The following is a 23,077-nucleotide window of genomic DNA, read 5'->3' on the forward strand; positions in this document are numbered from 1 at the left end:
TGGGTACAGCGTTGGCCTTCTCTGATGACGGCTGCTCATCCAGCACTACGGCTTTGTTACCTAGGACGTGTTCGCCGCGGCGCAGTGGAATGTGGGGGCGGTGGCGTCACTATATAGAGTCGGCGGCACCCGGGGCGGTAACCAGCCGCGACCCACCCCTTTCACTGCCCAGCTGCCCCCTGAGCGCTGCACCCGAGGCGGTCCGAGCTTGACGACATTTCCTGGATGGACACCTGACATTTTTTGTCACCTAGCAAAAACACGATAGCTTTACGATAGTGGCTATCGATAATTTCTCCATATTCGACTATAAACAATTTCACGATAGTCGACTATCGATAGTTTTACGATAGTGGACTATCGATATTCAATTATCAATGGTATATACTATCGATAGTTTTACGATAGTTGACTATCGATAGTTTTACGATAGTCGACTATCGATAGTTTTTTCACTACTGATAGTTAGACTTGGATTCCACTATCCATAGTACCGATAGTACTATCGAGTTTTCTCCACTATCGATAGATAAATTTAGAGTCCACTATCGACAGTACTATCGACAGTTTTACGATGGTCGGTTATCGGTACTGTCGATAGTTTTGTCACTATCGATAGTTAATTTTGGCTTCCAGAATCGGTAGCAACTATAGTAATATTGATAGTTTTGCACCACTACCCGCGATACTCCATGTTGAAAGTCAAAAATGTTCCAAAAGCCGGGATTCATGATTAAAAACAAATACATCCGACTTGCATAACAATACCAACAATTTATCAGACGCTTCGTCTCCTATGCGGGAGACATCATCAGTGCGGCCTGGAAACACCCGACTGGTGTTCCCAGGCCGCACTGATGATGTCTCCCGCATAGGAGACGAAACGTCTGATAAATTATTGGTGTTGTTAGGCAAGTATGAGGTATTTGTTTTTAACGTTGAAAGTGTCTGTGCTATTTTTTTTTATTTAAATCAACGTATTTGCAGTTTTTGAAGCCAGAAAAGTGGGTATAATATTTTTGTTTCTATCTATAATATTGAGTGTGTTTCTTAGATCACCTACGACTTTGATTATATTCGGTGTGTGTGTCTAAACCATAGGAAACGGCACGTAGGGTGTGAACGTGGCCCAAACCGGCCAGTTCTCGATAGGCGGTTTTTCGGGCGGAAAGAAAACGAATTTCGAGCCGCAAATTGTGTTCTGGGTAGTTGGGCTCTCCTATGTCACGTACAAATAAAAACCTTAGCGAGCATAAATACCCTGCCGAGTGTCCCTTTAAAAACGCAGGGCATCCTAATAAGTTCACGTGCCTTGCTTCGTGATTATTCCTTTGGTACTCTTATCGGCTCAAGCCCCAATGTCATCTGTTGCGGCGTGATAACAACTTCGCTCGCCACTCACGGGGACAGCCATTTTTAGGGTGCGTGTTCGTTTCTTTAGTAGGATATTTCAGAGCTCAAACGAACAGACCTTTAGCAAAACGAGCAGGTCCTCTATAGAACCGAATTCCGATTGCAGTATACAACGGACAAAACCTCGGACACGATGTGGATGCTGCGAATTTTCCCATAATTCGTTGCAAACGATCTTTCGGAATTTATGAAAAATGTATGATTGTGCCCCGATCCGTGAGGTGCCTAAACATCATACGGTGGGTTTCCACGTGTTTGGTTTAGAATCCGGCATTATAATCCACGAACTAATCCTAAAATATGACGACGATGACAGGAGGCTATACTGCAGAGGGTGACCGCGGCGCCAGGTTCTAGCCCCGGAAGTCAGTGCATCGGGGTTGGCAGCCGTCTACTTCGACTGAGTCACTTCCTGGAGCCGCTGCCTTGACTTAAGCGCGCGACCGCACCATCAACTACCAGGGTTTTATCATCCAGAACTTTCATTGTAACAGCTATCCGTAGGTCACCTTGGCTGGCTGGCCTACTCGCCTAAACCGCCACCGAACCTCCAAGACTAGCGTGGCGGTTCAGAAGAGCACGTCGTCCTCATCATCCATGTCGTCCCCATCACCACCAAACCGCCCAGGCTTTCCCAGCCTCAGCGCGCGGTGAAGCCTCCGGAGTCCGGATGCCACCCTGGAGAGCTTGCTCAAGACACTTCTCCGGTTTCAACCGGCGTATCTCATGGCACCCGCCACCAGAATTTGTGAGTCGTGAGACTGACTGGACAGAAGGTCAGCACAGCGAGCAGCCCACTAAAAAGCAGTGGGCCCTCATCACCCGCCACCCTTGCCCATAAGCTCAATTTCAACATCGTCACCGCCTCTCCGTCATCTGTACACCATCTCATCACATCATCATTATACTCTGTTTCATACTTAGCGTACAACGCTGTCAAAGCTACTGGCGCGAGCGTGGGGCTTGATTTCGTTGATCATTTGCACGCGTTCTCGCGCAAACAAAACCATAGAAGAAGCCACGCGCTCGCGCCAGTAGCGTTGACAGCGTTGCACGCTATAAGTATGAAACAGAGTAGATGCAGCGCCGCTGGCCTTCATGGTATGTGCCACTTGCCTTTCCGCGGCGCCGAGGCTCTCCTGAACCAAAATAAATAAATGAATAATAATAATGTCACTGACACAAGTGTACCTGACACTGGGTGCGTTAAGTCCACGATCTTCTATCTACTCCGAGCGCAGCAACTAAACGGAGCGTATAGCGTACAGGTGCATGAGCCACCTTCGACCGCACAGTTCTGACGAACCCGGCATCTCGTGCATGGATACGGGCGGCAGAAGCCGAAATTATTTCCAAGATAAATTTATTAAGGCCTGTGTAGAGCGACAGAGTGTAAAGTATAACATGAGAGTGACGTTATGAAGTTTCTACGAATGTTTCAATATTCCCAAAGGGTTTGAAGACTCGCTTCGAGCAGATATGCGGAGAGTTACCTTGACTGATCTATTTATTGACCATGCATCCTGTTCAGATTAAAATACAATACAACATACTCGAACTCGCTTGTCGACGCAGGGAACTGTCAAACCTGTCAGGTATTCCGTGGTCTTGCAGCGCGAGACGCTGGGCTGAGGACCCGTAAATATTGCTATGACGTCCCACCGCCGCGGGGGCGCTTCTGTCGACGTGGTGCATGCGCGGACTGTTCATGCAAAATTGGTTTCTGCGCGTGCGCACTGTTTACATCTCGTGTGACAACTGCACGTTTGTCCACACGAAGGGGGTGTGCCGTCGAAATTAATACTGTCCTCCGCTGGGGCGTTACACCCCTAAATGTATTGTTGTTGTTTGTTTTGCATGCTCGAAAGCAGTACATAATTTCTTCGGGTGTGATGCAAATATGAAGGGTGAGAAAGCAGATTCATTGGCGTTTTGTCGACGACCTCAGGCAAACTCAGATTTCGAGGGACACGCATGCGCTACAAAATTGAAAAAAATAAAATAGAAAAAAAAAATCAGAGATGCTTGTTTTTTTAAACAAATCATAAAAACACACACACACACAAAAAAAGTTATCTTAATTTTTCTAACAAACACGAACTTCGAAAACGCCGAGCCGTATTCATACGAAATACTTAGCGTCACTTAACTACATAACTTCAATGTGATGTGGATCAACACCTGGAATAGCAGTTCCGAACCGAACTATAGGTGCAGGTCGGTCTCTTAATTATCACGTGAAATAAAAGAAAAGCCATCCAAAATCAGAAATCATGCACCCATTTACTCAAAAGTTCCCACATTCCTTCTTGCAGTACAGCTCGTTTAGAGCTGTACTATGCAACACAGCAGACCGCCCGAATGTCTGAGCACCGGTTGTGAGGACGAGCGCCCGTACCGCATCCAGGCGAACCGTGCAAGCCGTACTTTCGTTTCCTAAAAAAAAAAAAAAAAAAAAAAAAATTGTTTTGAATTTTTTAACAGAAATCAACTTTGTGCAGCCTTTCTCCTACACTATAAGGCCCGTTCACACTCTTGCAACCGAGTACGACCGAGAGAGACCAAACCGGTTTTTAAGCCTCTTGCGACCTCTTAGGACCGGATGCGCTGCAGCGGAGCTGGTCCTAAGAGGTCGCAAGAGGCTTAAAAACCAGTCTGGTCTCTTTCGGTCGTATTCGGTTGCAAGAGTGTGAAGGGACCCTAAGGTAACTGCAGCGTTTACTTTCCCGGAAAGCATTTAGGAGAGCCAATCGTTGCATATCCTACGAAGGGAACTCGGCAAATGATGAGGCTGAGTGTATGTTTAAGCCTAAAATACAGACCAGCCTTTGGTACTAAGCACGAATTTTCCTTAGCATAAATTTTCCTGAGCATAAAGAGGAGAGCCGAGGCTCTCCCGAGCTAAATAAAAATAAATATCAATCAATTACTTCATGCTCAATGACACAGCGTAGTCTTTTTTTTTTTTTTTTAAAGGTCGGAACACATATTTGGTTTCGAGTTCCCTCTGCAACGAACGGCTCTCCCAAGTGCTATGAGGGAAAGTCGGCGCTCCAGATCGTTCTTCGACGCATCAATGCACAAATCACGAGAGACGGTTTGGTTTTAGCCTTTATTCGGGGGCCACTGAGGTGATCGCACGCACTCATGCACACATGATTTACAGTCTTATACGCGGAGTTGTATACGTCAGCAGTTGCAGAAAGGAAACTGGAGGTGCCGTGATTAATGCCGGGTAACCGCGTCTGCGCCCAACCCTGGCTAGGAAGTCGCTCTGTAAGTGCACCGATCTGGCGCAAACTCTATGATCGGAAAACGACTGTTCTGGCTAGATCCAGTTTTCTACGTTATGATCGCCCGATACAAGGGGTTAAGCGACGACAATTCAATTCATTCCAATGGAATCCATGGATCGGACGTCGTAGAGACAACAGCAGCAAAACGACGAATTTCAGAAACCGTATACTTTGCTGTATACAATGCAAAATCGAGATATTTTTACATATTCTTTACCATTGGACACTATTTTTTTTAGAATTGGTGCGTTGCAGAGTTAAGCTGCACGCTTTAACGCAGTGCAATATTTCCAAACTGCGATGGCACTCCACTCCATAGAACAAATCAGAGTGGGTTGGTGAAGTACAAGAACAAAAAGTGCAACACTAATAAGAGACAGCAGTGTACCCATACGCCTGGTCCCGCCACGCTGTTTGTCTTTTGCGCTGTTTGTCTTTTGCGAGGAAATTAAATATAAATCGAAGTTCGTCTTGCTATCTGCCTCGAACCAGACTAAGCATAAGGACTTGTAACAAGCTACTTCGGGGACCAATAAAAAAAATCAATCTCTATAAACATAAAAAATCAGTAAAAAGAAACGGTATAGTTTACTGCGCTTGGAGCATTTAGTTTAAACGGAAGCCGTTTATAGTATACTTGCCTCATTATCGTATGGTCGCAATCTCGCAATAATTTTTTATTGCAGTAATTAAACACACGTGTGATTGGTTAGATTTATTACGCTTATTGCGCCCAGTAGCTTACAACAGGTTGGTCTAAGCGTTGCGCCAATATTTAACAGCAGTGGCTCTAAAGAAGGTGTGGCGAATATGCATCCTTTGCTAGGTGTCGTTACGCTCTACACGACTAGGGGAAACAGGCGAGCTTTCATGCCACAAATATATTTTTAAATTCTAGTACTGCGCGTAATTAAACTTTGCCGCTCTTACTATGCTAACAATTGTAAGGTGTTTTCTTCACCATTTTAAATACACGCGAGTGCTTCCTAAGGGGAAGAAGTTATGTTCGTCACCAAAGGCTCTGACTACAGCGGATGCGTGCAGTGTCAATGTTAGTTTACATTTATTTCGGTATATTTGTACTTGCAAAGAGCTTATGCATGGGGTACTTGTATAAGCGAGAGTTTAATAAATTACGGAAGAGGATGTATGAGACAATCCGCTTCTTTGGACGCTTCGTACGCTGCACGGGTATTGGCAACGTACGTAGGTGTGGGCCTGCTGGTGGGCCTGCTGCTTTAGGCGTGAGGAGTGCAAGAAGGTTCAGTCGCGCACAAAAGGATATTAGGCTAACTTTGGCCTTGCACTTCGTGATGTTATCATAGAGTGAATCGGTTTGCAGGGGGTTGAGCCCTGTCAGCCCATGGGTACCGGATACCAACTATGGCACTATACTACAAGAAAAATCACTCGTGTACACGTTGACACATTCACACACACATGCAAACGAACTTGTACAATATATAACTCAGAAGTTAAGTTTTTTCGCTTAAAAAGAGCCACAAAAATAAAAAAAAAACAGAGAAACACCGGCACATTCCGTTCTTTGGCGCTGCTCAAGAGACCACGCGGTGGCGGTGAAGACGTCGTTGTCCTCGCCTTCGCAGAAATGGAACTGTCCAGCAAGAAGATCGACGATTTCACGTCCCGATTGGTCCATTTCCGAAAACGGATGTCCATGTTCCATTGGGCGACGTGGTCTTCACACGACACGGGCCTTTGGGGAACGCCGAGAGTTGCACTGAAACCTTCTGAAGTAAGAGCTTGAAGGACCTCAAAACAGGATTTCCATAGACTTTCATTGGTTCGGTGCAAGGTAGGAGGAGACATGGTAACTGAAAGGCTCCTTGAAGCGTGTCGCATCGCCGGCAGCTTTTAACACATCTGGCTTGTGGCTCTAAGCACCTAAGTAGGCTGATTCGGGATTGGAGGTGTAGTTCGCGTAGCATTATAGATCAGCCAAGAAATAGAAAGGCTTTAGCCAGGAAAGATAAGATACCGGCAGACTGCTTATGCTTTGGGCCACAGTGACATGCCATACATTCTATAGTATATTTCAGTATAGTTTCGTCATTTCATCTCGTACTTCTAGATGAACTTCTATGAAACACTAGTCTGTAACTGTCACAAGTATACACAAGGGAAAGTATGGCACAGCCCTTTATGGTGACTGAATAATTATAACTACTTTTCTTCTTTTTTTTTTTTAATCTCCATGGCACATAAGTTGGGTTGTTGGCCGTAAGCACGGACCTTGGTTTATACGTCTTCAGCCTTACTTGAACACGTTCAAGAAATTAGTGCCGCAGAGTCTTGTCCAAAGACAAATAACACACAACATTCTTTCTTGCTCATAGACGACAGCATAATTTTTCTCCGTTGGTCGTAAGTCATCTATCTACCTGGATCATCGATTTACAGACATCCCGATGAACTGTCGCCTCTCTCACAGCAGGAATCTAAATCTTAAATATAAAAGAAAGGAAGTTTACATTGCTGTCTGCTTTTCATGCATGCTGCTTTCTTTAGTGTCTCTCTCAACAGAATAGCCTGTTGCAAGTGATAGACTCTCTGGCTGATCTCCTATTACTTTGTGCTATCACTCGCAGCTAAGGCGAGCGCAAACACGCGTGTCCCGCGTCACGAAAAGGGATGTCAGTGTTCTTCAGCTAGCAGTCTGAAGTAATTTTGATTTTTGCATAGCTTCCTCCAAACATAAAAAGGAAACGCGACAACAGCAGCCACACAAAGTCAGCACATCGCAGAGTAGGATCCGCATATTCGAGCAAGGACAGAACGGATATAATAAAGCAACTCAGTCAGCAGACGTTACCTCACTGTATATACAGCAGACAACATAGACCTCTCTCAGCGGCTTTAGCTTTGTGAGAGTGTTATTCTTGATGGTCTCCTTTATATCGCAAGACACGTTAATCTGCGCCAAGTGACCTAATGCTAGCATCGAACTGCGGATCTTCTTTGGCCAGCAGTCAGCGATGTCCTGAAGACCAGTCCAATAACGTAATTCTGCGCGGTAAGTCCTATCGAAGATATCATGTACGAAAAGCTCCGCGCAGGCAGAACTGACACCGGCGTTTTCTTCGCACTTCATATAACGCGCACGATAAAACGAATATATTCGTGATAGAATTATGACGGGCTGCAAGATTCCAGGTCCTGAACAGAGTACGGGGAGTACGTCATATTTTGGTGGGACAATAACCGCGGCGGTTTCAAACGCCGGTTTTATTTTTGAATATTTTTTTTCCTCGGAACGAAGGGAAATGTAAGCTGCCGACAACCTGATTGCACCACCGCCGGAGCTTTCGGGAGGAGAAACTGACAGGATCCTCTGGACAATTCCAATGATCGTTTTCTGCGTGCCGCCATCTTTGTCTACTGGGCCATAGAACGCGTTCTTATCATGCGCAGTTGCTCGCTTCTCTGGAATACCAGACGCCGCGCATGCGTCCATGGCCCGGTGACTCAGCATTATTTTCGCCGTGGGTGAGAAGCGCTGGAAAGGTGAACACGCGAAGCGCTCAGAACCGCGCGGTATACTCGTTGGCGTTGCGGCCAGATCGGAGCCTTCGACTCATCCAGAAGAGGAGTCCTCAACCGAAGGACTGTCTCAATGGCAGCCGCAGCTGGCGGCTACCATGTCGTCGTACTGCTTGAGCACGACGTTCTCGTTTTCGTCGAAGTAGAGGAGGCTAATGGAGAAGAGCTTGTTGGGCACGCAGCACGGCGTTCCGACTCCGGGAGACAGGCTGAGCTCGTTGACGATGCTCTGCACCGTGGCGTGGTTGGTGGGCAGCTGGTCTTGACCGAGCGGGAAGGAGCACTGGCCCTTGCAGTAGTAGGCGTTGTAACCCTTGGGCGAGATAATCCAGCTCGACCAGCCGATCTTTTCGAAGTCCACGTACATCTCGTGGCGGGCGCAGTTGAACGGCTCCCCGTGCGCGTTGCCAACCTTAGAAGAGGCCCGGGCGGCGCGGACGCTCCGGGCCGCCAGGTTGGGTGACGGCTGGGGCCGCAGCGGGGACGACGGAATCCTCGGGGCCGCGGCTGGGATCGTGGGCTCCGCTGCGCCGTCCGAGGGACTCCCTGCAACGAAAAACAAGGCGTGACTTTGAAAGTGCGTCCAAGTTTTTAAGCCGTGGTCACACTGCTGATGCATCATACGATAGACAGTCTGCAGGACCTGTCTAAGGCGTCTGTCTTCCTTACACAATTGTCGGATCCCATTGGTCCTACACAAACTGTCGGCAGATATGTTCGAAGCACACATATGTAAAATGGAAACATGCTTCGAAGATGCTTGAGGCATGTCCGCAGCTAATTTTATCATCATGTCTGCGGAAAAACTCCGCGTCTTTTCTATGATGTGCGAGCGGTGTTACTGTGGAGTCAAATTTCTAAAAGTGCGCAAACATCGCTTCGATTCAAAAGCGCGGTGCCGTTCCTAGCTACAATATTATAAACAGAGCAAGTAACTGCAGTGGCCCTCCCTTGCACTGTGAAAGCTATGAGTGACTCAACGCTACTATTCGATTCGAAGAGTGTTGGGTAACGAACATATAATAAGTACTCGAATTTAAATGAGAGGTTACGTACTTCAAGTAAAGTAGTAAGTACACCGTACGTAATGTACTTGAAGTACTATAAATACAATTCAATTACAAGGTAAAGTACAAGTGCTTTTTTTAACACAATCTTTCATGGCGCCCTTTTAAGGCCCGTTCTCACGCTTGCGACCGAGTAAGACTGAGAGAAACCAGACCGGTTTTTAAGCCTCTTGCGATCTCTTAGGACCAGCTCCGCTCAGTGCATCCGGTCCCAAGAAGTCTTTCTCGGTCGTACTCGGTTGCAAGAGTGTGAACGCGCCTTTATTCCGTAATCGGTAATCGGGGGCCTTCGCAAACGGCGTCGAATATTGGATAAAGTCCGGTGGCCACAGAGTAGCTGTTTTACTCTCGCTGACGAACTATTCAACACAATCAACTTATAAGAACTTATTTGTAGCGTTCTTATAGCCGCCATTAGTTCGCTCAGAGAAATGACCAGATAAGCGATGCGTCGTCTGCTCGCATTTCTGGTGAGAGTACAAAGCATCATCTCGTGATAATAATTTAACAAGATCACATAGGGGGCATGTACATTGAAGTCGGGAGTCGTACTTTCCTCAAAAAGTGACCTGAAAAAAAAAAAAAAAAAAAAAAACTTTACATATTTCCAGAATGTCAGTCAAACTTCCTGTTGAAGCTTTTTCCCTTTTGCTCGACCATTTCTTTAAATGGGAATAAAGATTATTATTATTATAAGTACAAAATTTTTAAAATTAAATACAATGTACTTAAAGCACTTCCCACCACTGGATTCGAGCCACTATTTGCAAGCACCTACATAATTGTTGTGTAGAGGGTTAGGCTTTGGAAAGTTATACTTCGACTCACCCAATACGATGAACAACAGTTAAAGTTACGGGCCACCAGACCCAGTCCTAAGGCAAAGTTATACCACGCGCTATAATGCTCCGACATTTGTATCGGTAAGTTAATTTGATAACTTGTCAGGGCAATATACCACCTGGTTTCTACCTCACTCGTGACAGGTCCTGGCGGCTCGGAGCTTCGACTGTAGTACTTCATCGTAGGGTGGACCAGCCCACCAAAACTCACCAAATTGGCTTTTGTGTTTGGTAGGAATAAGAAGTTTCACAAGTGCAGTACAACTAGCAAGAGTCTTTAGTAGTGCGTCACGCAGTAATGGCTATACACTACCACACAGGGGAGGGGTTCTGACCACGAGATCCCCGGGTACTGCAGAGCGAGTTTTCGCTCCACGAGCTCCGAGCTACGCACTGTATCTTTACAAGTCACATACATTATCACACACGAAGAAACAAAGATAATTTCAATACGAGAATGATCTGCCATTAGCTGAACGTAGAATAAATGTCAGGCGTATTGCCAGAATGTTGCATTTTTGTGGCAGAAGGTTGTCCATGCCCTGTGACCAGAATGTTTGTTTATTATTATGATTTAATTTCAAAACGCTGTGCACCTTCTTTGGGAGCGCAGTATTTCTTTCGAAGCACGAAGTGCTTTTAACGCTACCCCCCCCCCCCCCCCCCCCTTTTTTTTCAATCCCAAACTAAAATGTTTTTAGTCCGACTACCCGTCCGTTCGCCCGTGCGTTTAACGCCCAATTTAGAGGGGGAATTGATATCACGAGACCTATACGTGAATTCAGTTTTTCCGATTAATTTAGGGGAAAAATTCACGTCTTGTGGCTAAAAACGTCAATTTAGTTTCCCCGCTAAATTTAGCGGGAAAATGCACGTCTTGTGATTTAGACACGAATCCAGTTTCCCCCGCAAAATTTAGCGGGGGAAATCGACATCACGAGACCTATAGAACCATTTAGTTTCCCCGTTAAATTTGGCAGGAAAGTCTGCGTCACGTGACAAACCAATATACTCTAATGCATTTATTACATTATAGCACTTTTCAATTGTGTTGTGTGTATGTATATAAAGCCAGAAGTTAGCCCAAACGGGCGTTCGATGTCTCAGTTGTAAATGAGAAATTTAGCCAGTGCAGTATAACCGCTAGCCTGGGGTCTTTTGACGTGTTTCACGCAGTAGTGATACACGACCGCACACCGCTATGATGCTCATCCAGATCGAAAAGGCAGGGGTGATAGGACTTTGAAGGTAAAGGTCCCTGCCAATTTTTTATGACTCACAATGACTGATTTTTGACGTGTATCAGAGCGAAGAGTAAGCGTGCATCTTTGCACATAAAGTGATATCAACAGAAATTCCGTGGCATCATCGTTTGAATAGCTTGTTGGTCTCCGTATACTTGAACTTTCGAAGCACCTTATACGGTTGTCGCGAGCCTAGTGTTCCAGTTCATATCGCGACTCGCGATATGAACTGCTCCACCAGGCAGAGGAGGGTCTTCTAGCGAGAAACGGCGATACGATGGACGGTGGCGCGGGTACACAAGATTCCTTCGCGAGAACCCAATACTTGCACGACCTACTCGAGGGATACAAATTCATTGGCGTTAACTTGCTTTACAGAAGTATAGCCTACGCTACTGTAAATGCAGCTCCGAATCACAGTGAGGACCCTCCACCCTAATGTCCCCCCCCCCCCCCCTTTCTTTTTTATATCAGCAGCACAGAAGTGTAACGAAGAACAACCATAAAATACAGCGCAAAGAATGTAATGAAAAAAGGAAATTGGAACGGACACCATACACACGTATATATGTAGGCATCCCTTATGTCCAGCTGTTTTTGTTTTTTGTTCTGCCGTGTTTCCCGGGTTACTAACGGTCCCAAATAAAGCCGGATAATAATAACACGGCGCGAAGACCATCTCTGGTCATCAAGCGGTTATAAACCACCACCCGTTTCCCACGGCAGGATGCCCGGCGACCTTGTCTCCCCCTAATGACAGTTCCGAACGCGAGCGAGCAATAATATCGCACAGTCGTTTGAGAAAGCGTTTCCGCGCTGCCCATCTCTGAACTATCCCCCAGAAACCACGACGCGAGACGCGAACGCCTCTCTTGGGAAGTGCGAGTACACAGTAAGTATATACAGAGGCTCTCTCTCTCTCTTTCTCCCTTTCTTTCCGTCGGCTATCTCAAATGCGGTCATTTAGGAGCCCGAGGAGCGAAAAGTTCATCTTCGCAAGTAGCCCGTCCACTCATCACTCAGAAGCGGGCGATGAAACCCTAGAGCAGCGTATATAGACGATGGCCGGAGGCAAAACTTCGCTGACCCGTCTCTTCCTTTCCTTCCTGTTTTTTTTTTTTTTCTTTTTTTTTTTTGCTTTTTGTTTTTGTTAGTTTATGCTTTATTATAGTTTTCTGCTTTACACGTAATTTGCTTATTCTTTATCGTGTCTGCTCTCTCCTCTTTTTGTTTTCAGATATAGTTTTTTTTTTTTTTGTTTTTACTCACCGAGCATTATATGTCATCCTAAAAAGCGAAATCGTGGGCGCCCCAGAATTGCGATTGAACGTGGACCCGAATCAGAGGAGCCCCGTTTTTGGACGCAACGATAGCGCTGCATCGAAGGGAAACGTCGTTTTTGCAGGTCGTCAGGGCACAGTCACGTGACAGCAGGGATCACGTGACCACCTACGTGCCCCCTGCTTCCGGCCGAAAGTTCTTGTTTTTATATTGATCGTGTTCGCCGCGTTGACGGAGTCGTGTGTTACACGCCTAAGAAGTTTTGATCCTAGTTGGCCGTGGAAATGTCTTATTTATTCCGCGTGTGTGTGGGACTGGCTGGACTGGCTCGACAGTTGATACTTTCGGACGTGACACGCCCGGCGGGGATGCTCTGAACTCTTGCACGTCATTTCGGGACGCGTACGTCTCACTTAAAGCTTTGAATTTATAACAAAGGCGAACTGGATATCCCTCTGTATTGCCTGCACGTAACGAGCGGGTTAACTACGAAACGATCGGAAAGCTAAATAAAAGGTTGTGAATGCAAACATTGCCACCTCGATGTTTCTTGACCGGTGCGAACGAAGAAAAGTGCTGGCGCGGTTGTACGAGATACACGCATTTTCCAATCAACTGCAAATTTCATGACACCAGATTCAGCTCCATTGTCTATATAAAGACGCGAAATAAATCGTGAAAAGCGACGCTGCCGCATTCTGTAACCTTGGGCACAACCAAACAAACGTTACGTGCGGCCCAATAGCTGATGTATGTATTTTGAGAAGTTTCTTTGCATTCCACATCACTCATAAAAAAAAAAGTCGTATTTTGCGCCCACAGTGTGCGAAAAAACGAAAGCGATAGCTGTACAATGGTAGCGCAACGCGGGTGGAATGCTGCCGTCACGTTCCTGAGGACGGAGGTGCGACGTGGCTAATTCTCATAGCCGTCGTGGATGCCTCCGACTACTGCCACCAGTGATCCGTGAAGTAAGTGGGTAAGCGAGGTGCAAGTTTTTAACACCCTCCAGCATTACGCTAGCAGCTCCATGGATACTGCCAGAGTGGGATTTTGCACAACGCGAAGAATGTTTGAAAATAACTCTTTTGAAAAAGACGACATGGGCATTCTCCCTACGACGCGCAATTATTGGCGGGACGCCTATGCTGGCCATTTTGCTTTCCTCGCGAGGCACGGCCGACCGGGACGTCCCGACTTCCCTCTTCTCGCGGCAAGAGGGGAGAGAAGGGTTTTTCTCTTCTTCGGGCGCGCGGCGACGACGGGATACGAAGCTAAACTCTCTGCAAAGTGTCGCCCGCCCGTAAAGCTTTAAAACTGCAGTCGAATGCACATTTGTTTTCCGAAAGTGCGTGTTGAACCGCAACGTCGCGACGCCGCTTGCGAAACGCCGGAGAGGAGAACGAACACGATCAAAATGAAAGCAAGGACATGGGGAGGGGGGAGGGGGGAGAGAGAGAAAGGGGGGGGGGGGACATAGGTGGTCACGTGATTCCTGTTGCCACGTGACTGCGCCCAGACGACCTGCAAAAAAGACGTCCCTATCGAAGGACCATTCGAAATGGGTGCGTACCGTATTTGCTCGAGTAATAGCCGTACTTTTTATGAACAAGGCCCTTGCGTCTACTTGCCTGCAGAAGACACATACAGCCAATTATACTGTCCTGTATTAGAAAAAAAAAAAAAAAAGCGCAGCGAATAACGAGGGCGGGAACACGATTCTCCATAAAAATGCGATCTGAGCAGAGAGCATTTTCCCCCAAAGACGTTAAATTTCTGTCCCGTAAATCGCTGCCATTCTTTTTCTGGCAATCGCGGTGATTCGCTATCCCTCTGCTCCGCGGGAAAGGAGACCCACAGGCTTTGTCCATAAAGAGTGCGGCTTCTACTCGAGAAAATAAAGGTACACACTCTATTCGCTCGAATCATGCACATAATCCAGGTGAGCAAGGCTCGCTCGCTCGCATTTCCCTCATAGCACGCGGGAAGCCGATCACTGAAAAGAAACGATTGCAAGGATAACGTCACTCGCGCTTTTGACAGCGAGCATGACGTTTCATCCTCCTATACAAGAGACCCTTTCCAAAATTCAACCTGGCTACTTCAATAACTATCATAATCCAAGTGTATATCATCTGTACATGCTAATGGCGGCCTATGATGGCCGGTGAAGAGGGACGGGAGCCTGGATATGTCAGTTCGCTGTATTTTCGTTCAATGTCAACGTCACGAGTCTTATGTGCTACGCTTTTGAGAGTGTCATGATAGTCCTCAAAATGGTCAGCTTCAGCATGCCCCAGATGTCTCATAAAAATTAAATGTAAAAAACGTTATCAAAAACTTTTTTTTTGTAGCCGTTAGTGTTTAAGGCGTTTTTTTGAGCCTTGCCATTAGCTTGGCTTGTTTTGTTTTTCAAAGCCGCGATCACAATGCTGACACATCATACAAAAAAGGGACCTGCAGACACTTTTTGAGGCGTGTTTCTTTCTTGTATGGCGGTGGTGTTGGTCGTACAACAACTGCCTGCAAAGATGTCCGAAGCTTACATGTGCATGAAGTAAACGTACTTGCGGCGCGTTCGCGGATACTTATTCCATCATGTTTGTGGTGAACACCGCGTGTCTGTTATATGATGTATACGAGCACTGCGGGAAACGTGCGTGGACATCTGTCTATCTGCCCGTGGAGGAGAGACGTCGATGTTGGTGAACAGTGCAATGTCCACAGCTTTCGAATCTCGTGACTTTTACGCGTTTTATTTTACGCTTCCTTTCCTTTTTTTTAGTCCTTCTCTTTCAATCTTCCGATCCCTCTTCCCTCGGCACAAAGTTTCCGACCGGGACAATTACCCGGGTTAACTCCTCCCTGTTCCAGGTGTAAGTTCTGGTTTGTTGCACAAACCAGAAGTACACGGTTTGCCGGCGTTCCAACACATAGGTAACAAACGATTTCAGATTCCGCCTACGGCATCTCGCACACACCCGCCCCCATTCCGCGTCTCTATCGGCGTTTCGTTCTTTCCAACTCCAATCCGACGAGCCGGGAGGGATGAGGGAGGGAGGGAGCATTCGGGTCTAGCGAAGCCACTAGGGCGGCAAAAAATTTTCAAAGAATGTCCGAGAGAGTAGTGTTTTAGACCAGGAATGTGCGGAGGAGCCGGACGGTAATTGCGCCCAGTGACTAACTACCCCTAGCGGCACGGCCGAAACGAAGCGACGTTTGCTACGTGCCCACCCGCGCCCGGACTTCGCATACAACGGTGTTGTGCCCAATTTCACCCTGAACTGGACCGCCGAGGACGCTACGAGCCCTCAGAGACAATCAAGAGCACAGTCCATGTCACGTGACCCTCCGGTGTGGAGCGGAGAGCGAAGTCACGTGATGAGATCAAGGCACTGGATTGGCCGGGGGGGGGGGGGGGGGGGGGGCGTGTAGTGTTCATTGCGGTCCATCGTGGAGTGAAACGGAGTGCCAAGGCGGCTAAGCGAGACGTACGTCTCTAATGAGCGCAGCCGATGTCGTGAGAGCGAACCGAGGCACGGGACCGAGGGCGAGGGACCCGGACGCGAAACCGACAGCTGGCAACAATTAGGAGCCTGATGTTTCTCGTCGTCCGTCGGCGGCGGCGGCGATCCGGCGAGGACGCGTCGTTTGGGCCTTTGTATCGAGGAGAACAATGCGATCTGCCCCCCCCCCCCCCCTCCTCTTTCCCTCCTTCACCTTAACTGTTCTACGAGACTGAGGGGAGGGAAAAAGTGGCTGATTTGGGCGAGGCAGTTTTCTCAGTTCGTTCGGAATCTGTGTCAGGTGGTACGAAGAGTCGTTCTTTTCTTTTGTGCCGATTTTCTGCCTTGCTCGCTCAGAATATAGTATTCCTTGGAAGAGGGAGAAGGAAGGAGGGAGGGAGGGAAAGGGGGGTTACATAAAATGCCAATTAAGACTTAATGATCATAAAGAGAAATAAAAGAGAGCTTTAGAATAGGAGGTCCCCGCCATTCAGGGCCCATGTTCTAAAACTCTCTAATGAACAAGGAAAGAATTAAGCGTGGACGAGGATGCGTTCTTATGCAGACTGCTATCGTTTCGGCAGAGGAAATGAAAAGCCGTACGATACTGCTCAAGCTATGCACCAACTCATCTTTTATAAGCAGACGCATGCTGACAAGAGCTGTGGGCAGTGCACATGCGCTTGAAGCCATTTTTCGACCAGCGTTAAAGCCAAAGCCACCACCTTGACGTCAGGACAGAAATGCGAGTCAACCTATCAAATGACTTTAGAAGACGACAAAGACTTCGTCAGATTCCTTTATTTTTTTTTAAATTTATTTCTTACTTATAGTCAGTGAAAGTTACACTAACAAATCGGTCGAAACCGGAAGTTAATATCTTTCTATGCGCACGAAATGTGCTCATTCGAACGCCAAAGAAGTTGCAAAAACATAAGGCTGGAGAAGATCCCTGCCGTTTTTACTCTGGCGAGAAAAAAAAAAATTAAACTGGGATCCCGATGACAAAACGCTCGTCTCTTAACTTCGAAGTCGCCCAAAATGTTTTCGTTCACCATTATAATCGTACAGCCAGTGGCTCGTCCATAGAAACCGACCCATCTGTTCTCCCCCTTCCTTCTTTGCGTCGCAAAATAACTCGCCTAAGCCTTTGTCCCAAAATGTATCACTCTACCTCAGCTGTAAAAGATAAGCTCCTTCCTCCCCCGTGATTCCCCTCGCTTTGACCCTCAGCTCAATGTCGAAATTCATCACTGTCGCACCACTGCCTCTACCGACCCTTTCATGCCCAGAACCAGACTTGTACACGTTACTGAAAAATAGTAAGGAATTACATTTACAATTACTCAAGGCTAAATTGTAATTTATTACAATTACAATTACCCTCTCATAAAAGTAACTAACCGTTACTCTAAAATGTAATCCGTTACTTTCGTGGCGTTACTTTTGACATTATTGTCCTCAAGTAAGAAACAAAGGGAAGAGGGTTATTCAAGTTCTTATTGTTGCAACGTGTTCCATTTAACGACCTTGAGTATTTTGAGCAACTGCTGGCTCTCGAAAGTCTCGTCAGACATTTTGCGCTATTTCTTACTCAATATGCCGACTGCTACGCTGAACACCATTTGAGCTGAGGCACTGGATGGGAGTGCCATATCGTTTCACACGAATGCTTCACGCTCTGCATTGAGCTTTTTCAGTGAAGCAAGGGAAGTACTATTTACCTCGAATTTAGAGCAAAGCTTCGTCGTTGCAGCCGTTGCTTGCTATTCGAGAGATTTAGTAGATCCTTCCGATACCTCCGATACCCGCGATAATGGTACCCGATAACGATATGATGCATACGCAAAGACGGCGGCAAAGTATCGGATATCGTTATCGGAGTCATCGGACCGATCTACTAAAATTCTCCATTGTCTAAATCGCGAAGCTGTGGAAGTCATTAATAGCAAAACATAGTTGTAACAGTAAGGTGATAATTAAATAATAAATAAGGTTTGGTTCGATATTCTTCTTCCTTTGGTTCTGAACAGTTGGAGCCTCACTTGAGACGTTGGTGAATAAAAAGAAGTTTCCAGTATACAAGTATAAGTAATAAAAGAAAACGAAGGACACTCATAATAACAGTTAATTAGAACGTCGGTTAAAACAAGGAAATGTAAATGTGCGTTTGCCGTGTGTACCTTTCTTGGTGCCGTTCAAAAACGCACGGAGCACGAACCGACTGCAGTTTACTCCGCTGTTCTCCAGATAGACGTCCGCTGATGCCACGGGCAGCAAAGTGTAGAGTACTAAGTAAGCGGCGCCTTACGAATTTCACTCTCTCCTCAAGCCCAGAATATCAAGTCTACGTCAGCCACCAATGTTTTATTTGTAAAAATATCTGCTTGAGATAAGATGCGTCCTGCTGGGGCAAAGCAGGACGAAGAAGAAAGGAAGACTATTACCATTTTCTAAGTGCTCGCAAAAAGCTGACTCACAAAAAGGGTAGGATAGACGGAGCGTTGTCTCGTGTTGTGACTTTATGAAAATGGTCGTAGTCACTATAAACCGAGAAGGACATTGTTAATTATTTTCAGTGCACTTAGCGACTCGAGCTTCTCGAAGAGGCGCACAATCACTTGATGTCCTCCTCTCCCCGTCTCCGACCGCAAAGAAAAAAACGAAGGGTCTAAAAAAAAAAAACGGAAATAACTTGCCCCCCCCCCCCCCTTTTTTTTTGTGGAAATGTTAATTTGGATTTTTTTACGTTGTTGTTAGGGTCTAAAAAATAGTTTCAGGGGCTTGGTGTTTCAAAAAAAGGCTTTGCGGAACTGAAGAGTGTCAAGCCTCACTTTGCACTGGTCAATTCGCGTGACAGTGTCACTGCGCTCGACTTTACAAAAATGAAAAAAAAAAAAAAAAACTATTTAGAATTGGGGGTGGGGGGGGGGGGGGGGCGTGTCCTGACAAAAAAAAAATGTAACGGATTACAAGGAATCCGTTACGTCAAAAATGTAAGGAAATTACTTTAAAATTACTCTAGAAAATATGTAATTATTCCGTTACTAAATTACTGATCAATGTAAGGGATTACAAGTAATTTCGTTACTTGTAACGGATTACGTACAAGTCTGCCCAGAACTTCATGCGAATGAAAGGGACTTCCTGCATCTTTAGTGACATTATCATCAACCACTCCAGTTAAAATGAACCGACCACCAACCATTTTCGCCCATGCTGACTTCGGCGGATTATATTTTAATTGAAAATACTTCTATTGCTTTTGTTTTATTTTCTGTTCCTCTTAATTTGAATCTTCGACCCCGTCATGCCAAGGGTCCCTGAGTGCGCAGCATTAATAAAATTAAGCACTCGAGTAATTAATTTGCGAATTATATAAATAATTTAATATAGAAACAAAATGTAACTGTTAGCTTCTGAGTGTACATGTAAGTGCACCACATATATGTCCGCGCGCCCTAGTTTAATCATCTTTTTTTTTTTTTATCTAGACGGAAATAAACAATGCAGCATTACCAAATTTGGCACTTCGCCGTGAACGCAGGCGAGCCTTTAGTTTCTCCGCGAAACTTCGTATAATAGAAATACAAATGTATAAAAAAAAGGCAAGGACATATGAAAACATCTATCAGGGAACGAATTCTACCGGTGAACGGTAATCATAGTCGACGCACGACCCAACGCAAACAAACAGGCAAACAAGCAAGCACACACACACACAATCAGTAAAGGTTCAACTCTCACCAGAAAGGCGAGGCATATTGCGGTACATCTACCATTCCACCTAAACCGATATTTCTTTCCACACGCGTTCCCATACAAGAGCATCCATATATACGCGCCCGTATGTGAGTGTGTATATTTGTATGTGCGCACGTATATCGAAGGAATGCATGCTCGGCAGATACATGTCCTCTCCCTCCAGGTTCTTTTTCCTCTGGATGTCGCAGATTGCGGGCTTCGGGATCTCACCATCATAACGCCGGGAACCCCGCAACCGCAATTGCATTTCCGCAGCCTATAGCCTCCACACACACGGGGCTGGCGTTGAAAGCGAAGGAGCGGCGGTTTCTCGGCGGTCCCAGTGGCATACGTCTTTGGTGGCTCGCGGTTCTTCTTCCCCCGCGGGTTCTTCTTGCTGGGTGCCGAAGGTGCCTGCTCTTTTTATCGCACGCCAGGTGCGTCCGTCTCGTCCTAATGAAACGAGATCTATATCCCTTTTTTTTTTTCGTAACTATTTTTTTTTGGGGGGGGGGGGGGGGGGGCTGTTCAGGTTCTACCATGTATACCAAGGCCACTTTCCTTTACGTGAGGCTACATAAAGATAGGCTCATAGTTCCGAGGAGTTTTCTCGGCGATTCCAGTTGGCTAACTGGGGTCACAGCAGTCTTAAATTTTGTGTGCCATGCGACACGAGAAGAGTTACACTGCTTCAAACCGCAGCGAAGGTTGAGGGCCACGACAAAGACACGAATGATTGGCGTACTTGCAATTGTGAACGCATCGATTCGTAGCGGATATAGGGTAGCAAACACGAAACGCTCGAATGACTCAAGCACTCTAGCAGCGCACGTACTGGTAAAATGAACTCTACACTAAGCGTTTGAAAATAAACGAACGTAGCAGCCAGATGACACAACGACTCGGGGTAACTTTATGGGACAATTCTCAAACGTCGGGAAGTTCAACTTTCCCGCCAACGAACTCAGGTTGTGGTGAAGGCCTTACATTTTTTTCCAAGGGGGAGTAAAAAGAAAGAAAGAAAGAAAACACGTTTTTTTTTTAGAGGCCAGCGATGCTTTCTTATTCTGCATTCTCCTCCTGAATAGACGAAAAAAGAACTCCGCTCAGACCCTATATACCCGAAAGGCGCTACTATAACCAAATCACGCGTCAGAAAGGACTCCGTGGACACTTGACACTGATGCATCGGCATGGAGATACATGCGCCATTGTTGATCCCTTCGAGCCCCGAGTGCCTGGAAAAGCCGAACAAAGAAGGAACTATCCGCTCGGAGAAATACGAAGACGTTCATCATCAATACCGATTAGCGGTTTTTGAAAAGGCGGACACTTCCGCTCCCATTAAGGTCCTGACGTTAAAGGGCCTCTTCTCGAGTCGTCGCAGACAGGGACTCCGCAGAGAGGCATCGATCTAATACCAGCGCTCATCCACAGAGTCGCGGGTATTTCGTCTTCCTCCCCCCTCGGCAGCTTAAAGCTCTCCAGAGCGAAAAGTCCGTCCCCTCGGAACAGAAACCGCCTTTTCCAAATCGCTTTTTCGCCCCCACAAACGGAATCTGGGCGCGACAGCGCGCCATCTTTTATCCGTTTGAGAAAGCGCCGATACCACCAACCAGCCCACACACACGGCAAGGGAGCGCAAACATTTGGGGCTTTGACTCTAACCCCAAGTTCTCTCTTTCTATTGTTCACTCTCTCCTTCTTCGAAGCAGAAGCCATCAACTGCTTGCCTCCCGCCCGATACATTCAAAACCCATCGGCAGTAACTGCGCGCTATACCATATACCTCCCCCGCAATTTTGCGAGGCCGGGCTGCTTTGACCACCGCCCTCTTTTTTCTTTCTTTCTTTCTCGATCCCGAACCTTTTATCTTCCTTATATATTATTTACAGCAAGACCTGCTCCTTTAATCCTACATCTCCCCATCGTCCCCACCCATCCCACTTATTGAGAGAGATTTAGTTCTTCCCCTTTTCACTCCTCTTTGCGAAGGGTAGAAGAAAAAAAGGCAAGGTTATACTTTTCTTGCGGCCATAATATGAAGTGACCCGTCCGGCCTCTCCTCCCCAATCCCTCCCTCCCTCCCTCCTCCTCCTCCTCCTCCTCCTTTTCTTCGGCAACGAAGGAGCCGGGGCAGTTCCAAGATGCTGCTTCTTTTCCGGTGAGGAGGGAGAGTGCCACGCCAACTGGCATAGGCTATGCAACTGGCCTTCCTCGCCTCCGCGTGCGAATTGTCTGCTTCTGGAGGCACTTCTTTAGCATTAGAGTCCGAATCGAGGCGGGGGGTCGTTTTATTTATTTTTGTTTTGTTTTTTGCAACTCTGCCTGCTTTTTTTTTCTTTTTCCTGCGGATTGTATTCTATACGGTGCGTTGCATCGATCAATGTTAACTGAACCACACTTATGTTTTGTATGTATTTTGTGTTTGGTTTTGGTTCTGAGCCGACCAGATTATTCGATTGTAAGCTTACTGGTGGTTCGAGCTCTCTTGACAAGTGTAGATTTATTGGTGCGTGCCTTCCGCGACATTTTTCTTTCTTTCTTTCCTTATTGGGAAATAAGTGTATAAGGATAACGACGAGAAAATAAACAAACGCACTACTCGAAGCTGTAAATGAGTTGTTTGTCTTGATACGGAATCGGGCAAAATTATGTCGTTAATTACGCCGGTACAATACACTTAATTGCATGTAATGACTAAAATGATGCCTTCAGACACATTCTGAAAGACAGTTAATAGGAAGCGTTTATTAAGTTGAATAGAACGGAAGTAAACGCTTTGAACCAGGAAACAAGATTAAGCAGAAAGGGGAAAATAAAGAACTACTAGAGTACACAAAACATTGAATACAGAAAGGAGCAATGGGAGACAAAGAACGTAGTGAACCCCAGGTCGCGCATCGTTTCAATATTGCGAATTTCCAGTAAGCGTTCCATATTGGATAAGCGACGCCCAAGCTCCTATCGGACAACTTTTTTGCGCGTTTGTCCCTCTTGTTCCCCTTTCTCCAGAGATTATTTTCGTCATTCAGTTATTCGTTCCTTTTCTGTTTGGCAACAAAACCAGTGGCGCCATCTATCGGGTACCCCTGGCACACTTACAGTCGGCGTATATTTCCT

The 23,077-nt window shown here is 46.4% G+C and overlaps 1 protein-coding gene across 1 annotated transcript in view; it reads right to left on the reverse strand.

Annotated features, from left to right (window-relative positions):
• Nucleotides 1-4,509: 4,509 nt before the first annotated feature.
• The window catches only part of LOC8030744 (bone morphogenetic protein 7), a 200,256-nt gene continuing 181,688 nt past the window's right edge, over nucleotides 4,510-23,077 (reverse strand). Inside the window, 1 exon segment of the mRNA XM_042292372.1 lies at nucleotides 4,510-8,816. Within this exon segment, the coding sequence (XP_042148306.1) occupies nucleotides 8,341-8,816 (476 nt within the window). The 3' untranslated portion in view covers nucleotides 4,510-8,340.

Source organism: Ixodes scapularis, unplaced genomic scaffold, assembly GCF_016920785.2.
Source record: "Ixodes scapularis isolate PalLabHiFi unplaced genomic scaffold, ASM1692078v2 PGA_scaffold3__209_contigs__length_174095766, whole genome shotgun sequence".
In the NCBI taxonomy this organism is placed as follows: domain Eukaryota; kingdom Metazoa; phylum Arthropoda; class Arachnida; order Ixodida; family Ixodidae; genus Ixodes; species Ixodes scapularis.